Source organism: Pagrus major, chromosome 5, assembly GCF_040436345.1.
Source record: "Pagrus major chromosome 5, Pma_NU_1.0".
In the NCBI taxonomy this organism is placed as follows: Eukaryota; Metazoa; Chordata; class Actinopteri; order Spariformes; family Sparidae; genus Pagrus; species Pagrus major.
Window position 1 is genome coordinate 14,512,682 of NC_133219.1, and position 16,384 is coordinate 14,529,065.

The 16,384-nt window shown below is 40.2% G+C and overlaps 1 protein-coding gene across 1 annotated transcript in view; it reads right to left on the reverse strand.

Annotated features, from left to right (window-relative positions):
• The window catches only part of arvcfb (ARVCF delta catenin family member b), a 116,819-nt gene that overhangs the window by 36,909 nt on the left and 63,526 nt on the right, over nucleotides 1–16,384 (reverse strand). Inside the window, exons 6-8 of the mRNA XM_073467065.1 lie at nucleotides 9,957–10,074; nucleotides 9,631–9,802; nucleotides 4,423–4,494 (exon numbers count right to left, since the gene is read on the reverse strand). Coding sequence (XP_073323166.1) covers nucleotides 4,423–4,494; nucleotides 9,631–9,802; nucleotides 9,957–10,074 — 362 coding nt within the window. The remainder of the gene's footprint in view (nucleotides 1–4,422; nucleotides 4,495–9,630; nucleotides 9,803–9,956; nucleotides 10,075–16,384) is intronic.

The window sequence follows — 16,384 nt, forward strand, 5'->3', positions numbered from 1 at the left end:
TGAATTAGAACAGGTTAAAGCTGAATGCTGCATCAATAAATATACTTATAATAACAACAGATTAAATGACTACATGAAATGTGAAAGGGGTCACTCGTAGTGACAAACCCACATAGAATTATCAACCAGCTCTGCAGTTCCCTCAGCTCCGCGGGGCGTTGTAGCATCTTTCAGCTCATTGTTTTGGTTTTACAGCCCTCAGGTGTACTGTTCTGGTTCAGTCTCATTTTACAAATTAGCTTCACTTCACAGTCACAGTAGGCAGCTCTACGCTGCCTGCCCAGCACCAGACGTCAGAGAAACAAACTTAGAGTAAAAAGGAAAGTGAATATTCAACTTAGATTCATCATGTTTCCAATAACACAACTCCAAACGAATGCTAGTATTGCTCTGTGTCTGTCGGATGTGTAAAAAAGCAAGTGTTGCCTGTTTGTTCTCCATAACCACCTCATGTGGCCAAACAATCTCTGAACAAAGAAATAAAGATATTCATAACAATTAAACCACCGACTTAAGCCTTCAAAGCATGTATCAAGCTGTATTCAAGACTGGTGTGAAACTAAAAATACCCATCAGGCCTCGTTCTCTTGTCTTGTTCTTCCTCTCTCACTTTTCCTTTTCCCGCACACTCATCCATACAAAACAAAAAGATTAATCATTGCCCACTGCAGGTCCAGCCTGGTCCTGACCTCTCTCTGTCTGACATCAGATCAGGACCAGGATACACATGTAATCTCCCATATCTCCCTTAGCCATCGCCACCGAATAAGAGCTGCTCTCTCTATCTCTCTCTGCAAACTTGCCACAGATGACCAGGGGAAGAGGTGGTGACTGAGGGTGGAGTATGTGCTTGCACACAAATATACATTTTCAAAGACAAACAAACAAGGCACCCAGATGACTATTATGGTAATGTTCTCACCTGCACTTTCACCCCGATGTTTCCCTGAAGAAGAAAAAGTGATGAATGTGCTTTAAAAGTCAATGTGAGTTTTGTTCTGGTGATAAAGCTTATTATCCATGCACCTCATTGTTGTTATTCGCCTGTGTGTTGAGCTAATAAACGTCAACCATGATTTGTCTGTCTGCGGGCAAGAAAATGCCGAGCGCTCTCTGCAACGTGAACCCGCACACACATTTCAACTGTGCATGACATTTAGGCCTATAACGATAATTGCTTTCTCTGGATTCAAAACTCCGAAGGGTGTTGTTAGCACATTGTGTAACGTAATCGCACCACAATTGTAACCGCTATAGATCCACAGTTGCAGCATGCCAGCTTGGCTGTTACCCATGAAAACCCAGTGAGTGGAAAATATTAATTATCATCCTTGGAGCTCATCTGCTTCCCCTTACTTTAGGAGTGATAAAAAAAAGGCAAAATCGGCTTAACTTGGAAAAGCACAGCAATTAATTGTGATCTAGTTTAATGAGAGCCCACTCTGCCTTGTTAATGTGGCTAATTAACAGTCAAACAGGAAGTGGTATTGACTTTGAGTGCCTGCCACTACATTGATGAAGGTGTTGATGTGTAAATACCACATAAGGGTGTGTAACAAGTGCTGGCGAATTCCAGAGACACCACTAGACAGATGGACAGCCGTGCAGACACACACCTTTCCAGAGAAGAAGGCATTATACAGGCTAACACACAAATACACATTCTGTTTCCGTCCGGATGCACTGATGTGTGTGCTGCATACTAATTTGCTTTTATGAGTGTTACAACTGCCTGTCAGTGCCAAAAAGCAAGGAGAGGATGAGTGCACATACACACAGTTAGTCACACATGACTGCTACAACCAGTTTTTGAGTCTGTGGACAGAACTGTACTCTTAAAGGATAAGTTCACCCAAAAATGAAAATTGAGTCGTTATCTAGTCACCCCCATGACGATGGAAATGTAGGCTAAGTTTCGCAACCCACAAAACATTGCTGGAGCTTCACAGCACAATAGTGTTGCAGCCATCTCCTAAAAAACTGAAATGGATTGGGACTTGACATAAAAATGAAAACTATGACCAAAACAATAACTAAACAAACAAATAAAATGGCTCCATGTAGCTTATCTGGCAGAATAAAAGTCTCTGTAAAAAAGCCACAATCTTCACTGTAGCTGCTAAACTAAAGTGTGTGAGTGTGTGAGTGTGAGCACGCGTCCCGTCTGAAGTGGGTGCGTTAGTTCTTCTGCGTGTCTCGGCTGTAAAAAACATCTTTTTAAATCAATTTGAGATCTCAAGGCTTCCGGAGACTTTGACTATGCTGGACAAGCTATATGGAGCCAATTTATATTTATATATATTTTTGTTTTACTTGTTTTTTACATTTTAGTCCCCATCCACTTCAGATTTTAAGAAAGCCTCAACCCTATTTTGCTGTGAAGTTCCAGAAATCTCCCCTGACTTTCCATTGGCATAAGGGTGAGTAGATAATTGTCATTTTTGGGTGAACTTACCCCTTAAAACCTCCACGTAGTGAGCTTGCACAGGCAGAAGGAGAGGAGGGGAGAGGAGAGGAGCTACTGTTCTTTCAATATGGTCAATAAAAGCACACTTCCTTGAACCTCATGCCCCGACAGCAGTGCATTGAACTTTTCAAATAACAGCAAATCGCTTCTTTCTGTAAAGCTGTTTGTGTTGCTGACATACAATTTCTGCAAAACTGTGAACCCAGTGCTGCAGATACCGCACTATGACTTGCAGGCTTTGCTTGAGTTGGAAGTGTAATGATACACTGTATGCCGTGAGGTGATAGAAATTGCTCAACCATCATCAGGTTTTCTATGCCGTTTATACTAAGGTAGCTGTGCCTAATCTTTCCAAGAGGGCTAACCCAAATCAATAAGCAAGCCTCCTTTATGGCTTTTTGGCATTTTGCAACACTAATTTGGTTTTAGTTAGGGGACAAGTTTTACAATTCTGTAATGCTTGTATGGTAAATAGGAATCCAATGCCAGCAGCTGTTTAGCTTAGCTTAGCATTAAACAGAGGCAAACAGCAAGTCTGGCTTTGCCCAAAGGAGAAAAAAAACTTCCAAGCAGCTCCTCTAAAATTCACTTATTAAAATATTATATCTTGGTTGTTTAATCTGGACAAAAACTGAAGTGCAAAACTGATAATTCGTTATTTTATGAGAGCTTATTTGACAAACTATCTCTTGAATTCCATGTTTCCGGTCTTTGTGCTAAGCAGTTAACCAGCTACTGGCTTTATATCTTTAATGGTCCCACAGAGTTTTTTTTCCTGATTTTGTCAGCCCTTAGTCTTCTCCTACAAACCTGTCGATCCTCAGGTGTGCAAAAGCTGTACTCAGGTTCATTTCTTTTTTTTTAAGAGATATTTTTGGTGTTGACTATTAAATACTTGAACATAATGCTTTAGTGCCCAAAAACCACAATATTTTTCTCATGTCTTTTGCTGCTACACCTATATTCACCCTCTGAATGCTCTGTTTTAGTGCCTGCCCTTCCCGAAAAGCCTAGTCTGCTCTGATTGGTCAGCTCTCACAGGCCTAAGCAGGCACCGCCCGCTTTGCTTTGTATCAGTTCTGCACATGTGTATGCTGGGGACGTGGCTGAGGGCGGTGACAATACATGGGCGGTGACAAAAATGTCTATAAAATGTCAGACAATTGTGAAAAAGTTTCTAAAGCTCAATGTGACATTCCAAAATATCTTGTTCCAGCAGCAATCTAAAACCCAAAGACATCCACTTTTCAATTCAATAAAACAGAGAAAATCAACAAATCCTTACAAAAGCTAAAACCAGAAAATGACTAATATTTCTGCTAAAGAGTTGACTCAAATGGTTAACTGATCATCAAAATAGTAGCCGATGTTCTGTCCATCGACTACTCAATTAAATCGACTACTTGTTTCAGCACTATTGTCAATAATAAATGATTGCAGTGATAGAAGACTCTACTCAGTAGTCAACAATGAATCATAGCACAGTACAATGCAACAGACAAAACAAAGGATGTCCATTAGCTACAAGCTTGATAGAGCTCAGTATAACAATAAGAGGCTGCCTTTGTATTGCCATTTGTATTCCAGTGCATTGCTGCAGTATTTAACAAAAAGACGGCTCACAGAGTTGATGCTCTCACATGCTGCCAACATCGACTGTCACAGTGAAAGCACAAAACCATCAAACAATACTAAATTACCAGACTGCCTCATTCTCCATCAAAGGCTTCCCACACTTTCGTTGACCAACACATCTGACCTGCCTCCAACCAATCAAATTACTTGTCTTCACCAGCATTTATGTCCAAGATCTTACTCATTTCTTCTCTGTCTCCTCCTGCAGGATGACATCTAAATCAAGCTAGTCATTCTCAGACTCCCTTTACTCTGGGAAATTCTCACTCAGGAGGCACAGTGTTAACTGATGGATGTCCTGCTTGACAGACGAGGCCTACCTTTTGACGGCTCTGCGCGCTTGGGCAGATCCAATGTGTCGTAGTTTTTGTCGTTCTCACCGTTTTTTCTGCCTGGATAGAAGAGACAGGAGGGAAGATGATGTCAGTGTCATATCCTGAGGCAACTGGATAATAAAAGACAATGTTGGTGACACCAGGGTTAGACCGATATGGGTTTGGAATGGGTTTGGCTCATCTGCTCTTTTGTCTTTAAATCGAACCATTTTCATATTTTTTATTATTACTGCATTATTTTCATGGTAAAAACAAACCTCTCCATTTGAACTGACATAGCGGTCTAATCAAGGTCTACAGCACAAAGAGAAATCCACAAAGGGCATGAAGGTTTGCGTTCATACACAGTACAGAGAGCTAGAAGCGTGATATGTTCAAACACACACATAGATTCCACACTGCCTGCTGTGAACACCAGTGTCTTCACAAAGATGAACTGGCATATATACCAGAAACTGTATGAGCACAAGACCACAAACAGGCACATGTATAACTGCACACACCGTCTTTCCTCTATCACATGCCTACACTTTCCCACTGTAATAGCAGTAATTCCTAAGTGGGCTTGAATAATGCAGTGGAGGAAGGGAAATGGAGTAGAAGGGGTGAGGGTGACTGCAGCTCAGCCGGCTAATGGTCATCTTACATGCACATGGACATGCCCATGGGAAAGTACAGAGAAACAGAGACAAAAAAAATGATTCCTCAACTAGATGGAAGTGAAATGTTCGGTCACTGTGGGAACTTCATGAAACACATCCATACATTTAAATTGCCTAAATCAATGTTCAAGGATATTGTGTTTGAATGTGACACAGGATATCAGCTGGTTAATGCTGTCTTCCTCCAATATACAAATATATATATATATACATGATCTACATTATGCTAATTGTGAGAAGCTTAATCTGAATTATTAGTTATTGTCATGAATTATCATGATTTAGTCTAATCTGCATCAGTAGAACATTTACTTTGCATATTTTGAGCTGGGCCTCAGAGGGCAGCTTCATTATTCCATCATCAAAAGGGGTTTTTAGACATCAAGCAGTTACCATCACCATGATATTTTCAAATGTGAACAATATTGGAAACAGTGGCACCCAGATAGGAATGAGTAGGAGGCATTTGCTCTCTGTATGTTAAAAAGATTAAGTACAAAAAAAGAGAGGTTTTCTGCGCACTGCGATATTATCAGTATGCGGACCACCTCTCCCGTTTCCTGAAAAACTGAATGGCCGAAAGTTTTCTTGACTTAACATAAGAAACACCAACTTGAATTTTTGATTATCCAGTCTGGGTAAATACACAATGCTTGGGTTTTTAGTCAAACTCGCTATAGAAATACCATAGTCCTTCTACCTTAAGCTATGTGCTAACTCTATTAAGCTATGTGATGGGATAAGAGTAGATGGATAGCAGACAACAACAATGCTGTCAGAAATTACCTCAAATGAAGTTTGGTTTGACATTTTGGGAAATAAACACTTTTCACCACTCACTTTCTTGCTGAGAGTTACTGTAGCTGATAAGATCAGTATCGCTCCCATGTTGCTGTACACTTCATATATAGTTACAGCCAGTAGGTGATTAGCTTAGGTTGGCATGAATACTGGAGGCAGGAAGAAACAGCTAGCACTGTTCTGTATTAAGGTATCAAAAACTGCCTACTATCACATCACTCATCAACACATTGTAGAAAGGGCTCCGTGGAGCGTCTGTGTTGCGCTGGATGTTAGCGGACTTCATTTCTAAGATAACATTAGCTACTGCTGCTCTCTGTCAGTGGAGAGGCACTGAGACGAGGCACTCTAAACATCCTTTGGACTGTCAAGGAAAATCAGACCGGAGTCCTTCAAAAAAGAAACCCACAGTCCAGCAGCACTGCACAACTTCAAATCAAATAATTTATCTCATTTTTTACAAACGTCACAATCTGTTCACTTATGGGCAATAAAAAGTGATTAATACATGAACATTGCTGTAAATTATTACACTGACCCCTTTAAATGCAAATACAAACTGAAAAGCTTCAGAGGGGTAATTTGGACAGAGTCAGGCTAGCTGTTTCCAACCCTCCAAATCTATATAGAAGCTAAGCTGATTGACTTCCATCTAGCTGCCTAGTTGATGCACAAGCATGAGCGTAGTATCAATCATCTTATCTCACTTTCAGCAAGAAAGTAAATAAGAGAATTTCACAAAATGTCAAACTATTCCATAGGGGCCTTTCCAAATAGTGAATTTAGCCATTTATTGTGTAAAACAATGACAACCTCTACATTTTTGCAGGGGAAACTTTTTAAAGATAGCGTTTGTGGCACAAAAACCTAAATATTGTCAGCTTCAATACAAATCTTTTTCAACGTAAATACTCCATATCATTCAAAGCCTCTATATACAAACACCCACCCACACACACGCACACAAACAAACACAGAATGACTGTGTCTGCAGCAGAGCTTGACATTTATGCTCAAGTACAACACAAAGGGAGCAGAGGTGAAGGCCTCTCGTTGGATACAGCAGTTATTCATTGCTGTTGCAGTTAGTTTTATCTGAAGTCAAGAAGACAGCAGAACCCATCCAATTTGATAGATTTCAGGTTTTGATTTCCTTTATTACATCGATGACTCAGTTGATTAGTCAAGCTCTACTTTCCATCCATCCAACAGACACCAATAGACTTACCTCTTTTACCAGGAACTGCCTTTACCTTTTACCTATCTAAGAGGACCAACTCTAACATAATGTGAAGACTGTGTGCAGTGGAGTCTACAATACTCAGTGCAAAGGTGGGTAGGTATGGTGAAGAAATGCATGTGGAATGAGTGAAAAAACCCAAATTTTTTGAAGATCTTGGAACTCTGTCAGGCTTTTGGAGGACATCCAAAACTACTTCTAACTATATTCTACAGCCAGGGGGAAGGAGGATGAGGAGGAGGAGGAGGAGGGGGGGGAGAACTGAAGTGAGAAGGGTTGAAGGGGGGACACTCACCTTGATTAAACCATTCCTCTATAGTTAGCCAAGGAAGCAGCAGCATTGCCAAAAAACACAAAGCAGGGAGAAGAGAGAAGAGGCATGGTGAAAAAGACGTGTGTGTGAGTGTCAAGGAGCTGTGCAACAGATTTTCTCAAAAAAAAAAAGAAGTCATCTTTTACTGGACAGGAAGGTGAAAGGGTGAAGGGGAAGGAGAAAAAAAGGCCAAAACAGTGAAAGAAGGGCACAGAGTTAAAGAGGAAAGAGTGCTTTTGAGATTTAACCGAGTCTAGAACGGAAGCCATTAGCAGTCCATAGGTGTTCTCTGAGAAGCACGTTCAAAGAGTTGGCATCAGTGGGATGGCTTTTTAGAGAGAAAGGGAGAGGCACAAAGAAACAGTCAAGTAGCCAGAAAAGTATGAAACTTAAGGGAAAATAGGAAAAGATGTGAAGAAAATGTAGTAGGAAGCGAAATAGAAAGAATGAAAAAGAAGACAAGAAACGACTAAGAAAGAAAGAAATCAGCTTCTACTGTCAGATAGGAGGGTAAGATAGTGAGTCACAGTGAAACATATAGATAAAAACAGCACAAACTGCCACCGTCTGTGCAAGTGTTTAATTAAAAAGGCTGCATTGGAAGAACGGAAATGCGCTCAAAGAGATGGAAATAACAGCAAAGAATCAGACGGTTTATTAGCTTAAACAAAGCTTGAGCTGCTAAATGCACATTCATCATGACGGTATACTTCGTACTAAATGTGACATTAAACTGAAGAGGAGGCCAAACTTAGCCTACTTAAGGTAACAAATTACCGAGCATATTGCCGACGGTGTTACTTAACCACCCGCCTCCATGCTTCTTTATAGCTGCAGTTAATGTTTCTGTACCTGAGCCTCAAAGAACACCTTCAGGGTCTGCAGCAGCTAAACACATCACATTATTCAGTGAGTGAGTGTGTGTGTGTGTGTGTGTGTGTGTGTGTGTGTGCTGGAGTATCCATGTGGTTAATTGTTGTCTTTATATGTCTGTATACATGGAAGCTATCGTGTTGTGCTGACCCCTGAACCGAAAGGATTCTCCGATGCGTCATTAGAAGTTGAGGGTCACTGGTTGGTGGTCACACCTCATTGGCTGACTGATTAATGGCAGCCTTTATTGTTGTACAGCAGGGAGATAACGATGTTGTTTAGCTAACAGCCTGGGAGAATGCTGATTAAGACACGTGCATACATGGCACATCTGTTAAGGAGAGTCAATAACGACAAAAAGCTCCTGACGCGGCAGACGGTGCCATTACAGACCTCTATTGCTGAAGAGGTTGAACACAAGCGTCTCATCAGTCTTGTATTGAAGGTAGGAGTTGACTGTGATAGTGGAATTGGAACAAATGGCACTGATTTGTTGTTTACCTGAGTTGGTTTAAGTTTCCCTCTATGTGATGTCTTTTCTCACTGTTTAATGCATTTTCTGAGCATTTTAAATGCTCTATACAAACCAAAAGCCACAAGGACAATAAGGTTGAAGCTGAGTTGTTAAATACAATTAATTATAAATATTGACAAATTGAAGAGACTAAACAAAGTTTAACATAATATACAGATATGTGTTCTGAGCGAACAGTTTAAATAATTAAAATTTAAACCTTATTTTCATGAGAATGCTGAGATGAGTATGGCATTTGAGACATGCAAAATATAGTCTATTTGCACATTAGATAACAGATTACTTAACACTTCAAGCATGTCGTCATTGTCAAAGAGGATTTGTATGAGCCCAGCGCTTGTATAAAAGCAACAATGAACTGAAATACAACAAAGAAAAGAATGGTATCTCTGCAATCCAGCTGTCTGAATAACTGCACTGCTCTCTGTCAATTATTTTTACAGCCCACAGATTTCAGAAAAATAAATAAATAAAAGAAGGCAAAAGGTGAAAACAATAATTAAGACTGTGAAAACACTACAGGCAGCTCCTACCGATCATTGAAGCAGAATGTTCCTCACTTACATTATAAATACGTGTTTTAATTAGTCCTAAGATGCCTATTACGCAATGCCAATCCTAATTAAGAATACATTTATTTAAGTTTTCTACTATTAATACATTTTCAGTAGTAGGTAAAGAAGCAGACATCTCATTTATGAATTTATCAAATGTATGATTCTGATTATGATCCATATTTATATCTTTCTCCATCTTTCTTCACACTCACCTTTGGCTTTCTTGCCTCCAAAGCAGCCGGCATCATCCTTTTTCTTCCTCTGTGGTCCTGCTGAGCCAGGGGCCTGTGGCGCCGAGGGGTCCTGGAACTTTTCGGCCCCCGGCACCTCTTTGTGGACGTGGTAGGACAGGTTCCTCATAATACAAACACAGTTCTCCACAGACTAGAAGGAAAGAGAGACAGAAAAGTTAGTATCATCTGTCTGGTCCTCAAATATGGTCTTTGTAACTACAAGACAAAAAAAATTGAGGAAACAGTTGTATGTACCATTTGCATTAACTACGTGTTTTTAATGGGTGAGTCAGACGTTGTCCTACCTTGTTGTCCATGTCTTTCTTCCCTACAGCCGATTGGAGAGCGTGCAGCAGGGCGTCCACCAATCCCTCGCATTCCCTCAGTCTGCGCCGAGCCTCTGCCCCGTCTGAGCTCACATTTCTTTAGGAAAAAAGTCAGAAACACACACGCTATCAGTAAACATGACAGAGGCATGCGAGAGACCATCAACCAGGCGTAACTACACTGGCCTACACTACACTAGACAGGTCATACAGCTGCTCTGAACTTGCTGTAAAATCTGCCGTGATCAGAATCACAACACTCCTCCTCTGCAGAAGCACAGATGATTCATATTGTAGGGAGACTGAAGAGAGATTTGTATTATTAAAAATTCTGACTTCTTGTAAGTATTTACAGTGCAATATACCAAGATTAATATTTCTAATTTGTTGTTGCCAAACATAATTATTTTAAGCCAGTGTTCATTATGTTAAATTCAAATTAACTTTCATCAGATAAAACCCCCAGAATCTGACTGTTGAAACAAGATATTGCTACTGCTAGCAGTAAAGCTGTTACTACAGCTACTTGCACTACTTCATTATGCATAGTTGCAAGAAATCAGTGTTTCAAATACGAGTTAACTTTGTCACTACAAAAATATTCATAGCTCAATCAAAGATTGGGAGCATGATTAACCAAACAAAACAATCGTTTTAAGTGTCTGAGTCCATCAAACAGCTGAGTTACATAAAATATGGGAGGGTTGCTTTTTTTGTTTGCTGTCGTTTCTTTCTTACCAGTACGCAACACTACTGTCATCACAGGTTTAATGATTCCGGTAGCAACGTTTACAGACTGGATGACAGTATGACAGTCAAAAAAACCCAAAACAATATCCGCAAACCAATACCACTCAAACCCAACCATGTTATCGTTAGGGTTCACATGTTACCCATGGCCATTATTGTCCCTGTCTGCCTCAAAAGAACAAAGCCATCAAGCCTGACTGCTTTAAGAATAATATTTAGAAAATGATGAATATAAATTTCATTTTTGCTACAAAGGCAAATGCCATCTCTGTTACGTGAGCTAGCGCCCCGAGCACAGCTCCTATGAGCACGGCAGCAGCAGAGCTGGTGCAGTCTTAGTGCGGCTGTCTGACTGACTGTGAAAGGCAAGGCTTTAAAGAGGGTTAAGGGATAGCTGGGGCTCCCCACTCCTCACCGGGGACTTCATTTATGAGGGCTTCCAACCCACATAATCCCATTAGCCGACCCCCAGTTAGTACTGTGGAAGAGTGGCAGCCGTGCGGAGGTAAGCAGAGCTGGAGTGCTTTATTGTGCAGTGTGGACTGAAACACATATCACATCCAACACTGCTTCACACGTGGATGTTTCGGTTCAACAAGAAAGGACATAAGTCATATTGTGCTGTATAAGAATCATATTAGAATAATCCCTCTGTACTCTGTTATTAATTTGCATGTCATAATGGATGTACACTTCCACCTATTGACCTACACAATGAGTAGGAATCCATGCAGACACGATAACTACACCTGCCTTACACCTGCTCTTCTCCTTGGCCAGTCTGCCAGTATTTCTGCCATTTGTGTATGGACAGGGGATGAACAGACCCATCCTGCAGTTTGTGCTAATTAAAACTAATCTTTGGTAGAGACCAGGCAGATAGCACCGGCCATCTGGACCTGCTCATGAACCAAACCCATACGTCTTCAGCTGTCAGAAAATCAGTCACCACCTCTCCTGTAAACGGATCCAGAGGAGCACCCGCCTTGGATTTATTTGACAGGAGTGTGTTTCAGGGCAGACAGACTTTGGAGTTTTATTGTCAGCTGTTTCATTTCCAGGAGTCTTTCAGGGAGCAGTTGTCTTGGCGGAAGGTTTATGGATGGTGCATCTGTCAGTGGAGACAGTGCTGGAAGGTGCTGCTGTCACTGGACAGGTTATCTGGTTGTGTAATATTTAGTGAGGGTGTAAAGGTTCTGGTGATTATTGATTACCATCTGTTGTGGTGTTAGTGCACTTCCGCTCCATGTGAGAAACCTTGAATGCAATCAGACGTCAGCAATCACTGTGACCTAATGATTAGGTGTGGGGGCCAGAACGTTTGTTGAAAGAATCAGTCCACTTTAGATTTGTGAAACCTCATCCCATAACCTAATAGACCAACCCCTTCACAGTGGTTTGTTTTATCATGTCTGCACTTTTAGGCTATTTTGCTGATTGGTTAAATCTCTATTCTATAGTTTTTAAAGGTGAATTTTGCTTTCATTTTAGTGTTTCAAGGACAAAAAACAAACAGTAGTTTAGACTGTAATCAGGGTGTTTATAAGATGTTTTTGAAGCATGCAGGAATAAATCTTTGTCATTCATCTGTTTTGCCCATTTAAGTTATTAGAAATATTGGTGAAATTCAATGTCCCCAACATTTCTGATCTTGACAAGAGCCATTGTAGAAATGCTTAGCTGAAGCAAAACATTTTTTTCCCTCCTCTAACTGCAGATTAATTGTCTGCTCGAGATTGCTTCCTACATTTTGTGTCCTCTCATCTTTTGAGGGTCAAAGAATACAATGGCAAAATACAAAACTACAGTGATACTGCAGTTTTAAATGAACAAAGACATTCACTTTTCTGTGACAAACGTGCAGAAATTGAAGAAATTACATTTTTGAAAACACAAGGGCTTTTATTATCAGTCCAGAAATAGTTATCTATATGACTTTGTTGGTTTTAAACGTTCTGTTCTCTTGTCATTCTTTCAAAGGCAGAAAGAATAATGGACACCATAATGGATCATTGCCAATTTAGAAAAAGGCTCTCATTTTCCAAGTATCCAGGCCATCCAGTTGTACATGTATATCATTTCGGTGGCATTTCACAAATCAGGACTTTTTTTGGTCTCATTATGTCTGGACCAGTGTCGGCTGTGAGAAGTGTTTCATTATTAGAGGCTAAAAGAATAAGTTGATATGCATTCAGAGGGCTCTGTATCTGTACAGACACTGACAGTCTGTCACTGTGGTCTGGATGTGTCTTTAGTGTGTCCGCTTTATCCGATGAAGTGTGGGTGTGAAGGTCATGGAGAGTCATGTGGCCATCAGAGGACAACAGAGCAGCTGGGACGAATAGACTGGAGCACGACTGATGGAGATGGATGGAGATGGATGGAGATGGATGGATACATGGCTGACCTCTGCTATCGCCCTGCAAGGTCAGTGGCAACGCAGCAGGACCATATGTGTACCTTGAGGTTGGATATCCTTTGGGTTTTATCGATTCTGAAATGACTTCTGATTCAGTTAATAGATCCTGCCTCGTATTTAATTTTCCAAATTCAAATTCTTCTTTTATTATCTGAGCAAGAAAATACTTAAAATATATGTTGTGAACATGATGTCAGAATTCCATTCAGCTGCTTCAGTTTAAGGTTCAAATATTGTTCATGCTAGTTCACGGTCACACTGTCACTCTGTCATGTCTTTCTGGGGCACTTGAATAAAACAGAGTCATTGTAAATGTCAGCAACACGTGTACCTTTCCCTTTATGACAAGTCAAAATGTCTGCTGTGAAAAATGCTTGTTACATTCAGAAATTGGGACAGGTTGTCATGTTGATCAAAGAAATATGTGCTGTAATTTCTGTAAAATTCACTCACAACGACCTGTACAGCTGCTTCAATCTGTAGACACAATCAAGTGCTTGCTGTTAAGGTTCTATTTCTGGGAAAACAGTGACGAATTGTTCCTGAATCATTCTTGTCTTTTGTCAAAATCAGCCACATTAGAAAACCCTGCCTCCAATCTGACATGTTATAAAGTAAACTGAATAGTTTGAAGCTTCAAAGCTTTATTCATAACGTTGACATTTGAATTCTAAATCAATGTTCGAATGCTGCAGAGTTTTTTTTGAAGAAAGTTTGTTGATTGTTGATTCTCATTTCCAGGTCGTCAAATAGTAATGCTCAACAATAAACTATATCACAAAAACGACAGATTCAAGGCACACTTCTGGCAAAATGTTCTGGCAAAACCTTTATTCAGATGGCTATTTCATGTTGAAATTCTTAAAAAAAATTGACAATGCATGTTAAAAACAAGCTGAGTAGCGTCACAAACAACCTTCTTCAGCGTGTGTTCACAGATCGAGACACTCTTTTTGCAAGAGTGCTTTGGATCTTTCTTTTTTTGAACATCCCTACCAAAGAGTACCTTCATCACATTTTGTTTGAACTTCTGAGCAGCCTGACCAGAAAAAAAAAAACGCTATGCGGGCTCTAACACTACTGCATGAAATGATTTAGGGCATAGGTCTTCAACAGATGGTCCTTAGAGTTACCTGTTGTTTTTACTTATTATTGGCCTCCTAATTATTGTTTGATAATATTATGAAAGTTTTTCATTTTTCAAAAATGTGACTGTCCAACATATTATCACTGTGCTGTACCTATCCATAAAAGCAAACTAGTCAGCAAACTATGTATTATGGAAACATACTGGCCCATTATCTGTATCATTATCCCCTAAGTGTCTGGAGATTCTTGTGAGCCAAAATGGATTATTTAGTAACTTACTGAGCAAGAGACTCTGACATACCCTCCAACTCAGAAACAACCAGACAAATTGCAGAAGGTGAGGCTATTATGCCTAACATTGGCATGCTACAACTGCTGCCGACTTGTTTATACTTGGCACTATAGTTCACCCTACACATTATTGTAGTCAGAGTTTAATATGCAGCAGGTTTTTTTCTTACAATATATGTAGCATGGAGTCCCTGCTCCGTCTCTGATTGTTTAAAATGACATGTGTAAGCATTGAAGTGCATGTAAGCCGAGCAGCTGATCCTTGTACTGGGACCAGTTCTAATTCAGAACCAGCTCTTGATATCTAACCATGGTCTACACCACCAAAGAAAACACACACATACACACACTGTTCCCCCCTCACTTAGCGGACATTGTAAACACTGTAAATAAGCCAGCCCTATCGACAGAGGAGGCCATTATAATAAAACTACCCTCAGCTTTATTGAGGTGTAAGCTGCCTCTCTGTTGATGTGCGTAAACAGACTCTCCCTGGCATCAGCACTTCTCCCCTGCGCACAAAACCTGCGTCTAGGCAACCGTGGGTTTGGTCAAAGTTACCATGGAGACCCATTCTCATCAGCAGTGCCTGCATCAAGGGAGTGAGAGCGACGGGAAGATATTGTTATCTGTGACGACAGTGAGATACTTGGCATCAGGGGTGGTGAGGTTTGGGAAGAAAGTGAAAACATACAGTATAAGAAGAAAGATGACATAATAAAATAAATCATGAGAAAGACAATGAGAAACAGTAAGAGGCAGTGAGAGAAAGGGTTCCCACTGTGGCCCTGATGTAAAATCCATGACTTCTCTATGACTTTTCTCAGTTATATGAGAGCCCTTTCATTTATTCCCTCTTGGTTCATTAATGCTGCTCCTCAACTCAGCAGAAAATGTTTTAAAACTACGAGCAAGTTTCCACACTTTCTCCAAACTAGCTGGAAACCATCTAATGCAGAGCAATAATGTGTGAAATAAATTCTGGTACTTTCTGTCTGAGATGGATTTGGATGTTAGATTGTTCTGGATGTCAACCAGCACGCCGCGTTGTCTACTCCAGGAGACGCTCTGTCCTGCATTTCAGTCTAGACGGGCTTGGCTGGCCCTGGAGGAGACAGCACAGCCGGGCGTGAGGCGTGATAATCCACATACACACACTCTGTCAAAATTTACTACAGTCTGTCATTCTGAGTTGGAGCCATAATGACAGATTCAGCAGAGAAGGTAGACGAGAGGATATACTCGTAGAGGAAAAACTGCCTGGAAGTTAATAACAGGAATTCGTTGCACTCAAATTGTCATCCAGAGTTGATGGCGGCATTTAAAAGCCAATGTGAATTGATGTTTGACTGAGATTTTGCAGCTTTTGAGGTGCACTTGATTTTTGTCAGACACTGAAATTGCATTCAGGTTGAATGTAAGGTATTCGGCTGATGCTCTTTAACACAAAACCTGCAGAGTGCATCATTTTGAAAGCAGGGAAGCTTTGGATAACTATGATGTTAAGTTGCAATTAATTATTTTCAATATCGATTCATCTGCCAAATATTTTCTGGATTAATTGATTAATCATTCGGTTGACTAACTGTCAGAAAACAAAAAGTGCCCCTTACAATTTCCTAAAACCCCAGCTGATGCCTTTCAAATCCTTGTTAAGTACGACCAGCAGTCTGATATTAAGTATATTACACAATTTAGACACTGCAACTAGGGAATTTTTGTTACTTTTGATTTAACTTTTCTGAAAATAGTTCCTGATTATTTTTCTGCCAAGATTCAAGATTAATTCATTTATCATTATACAATCAGCATTGTACAACAAAATGATAGTTGCAGTCTCTTTATACTTTTATAAAAA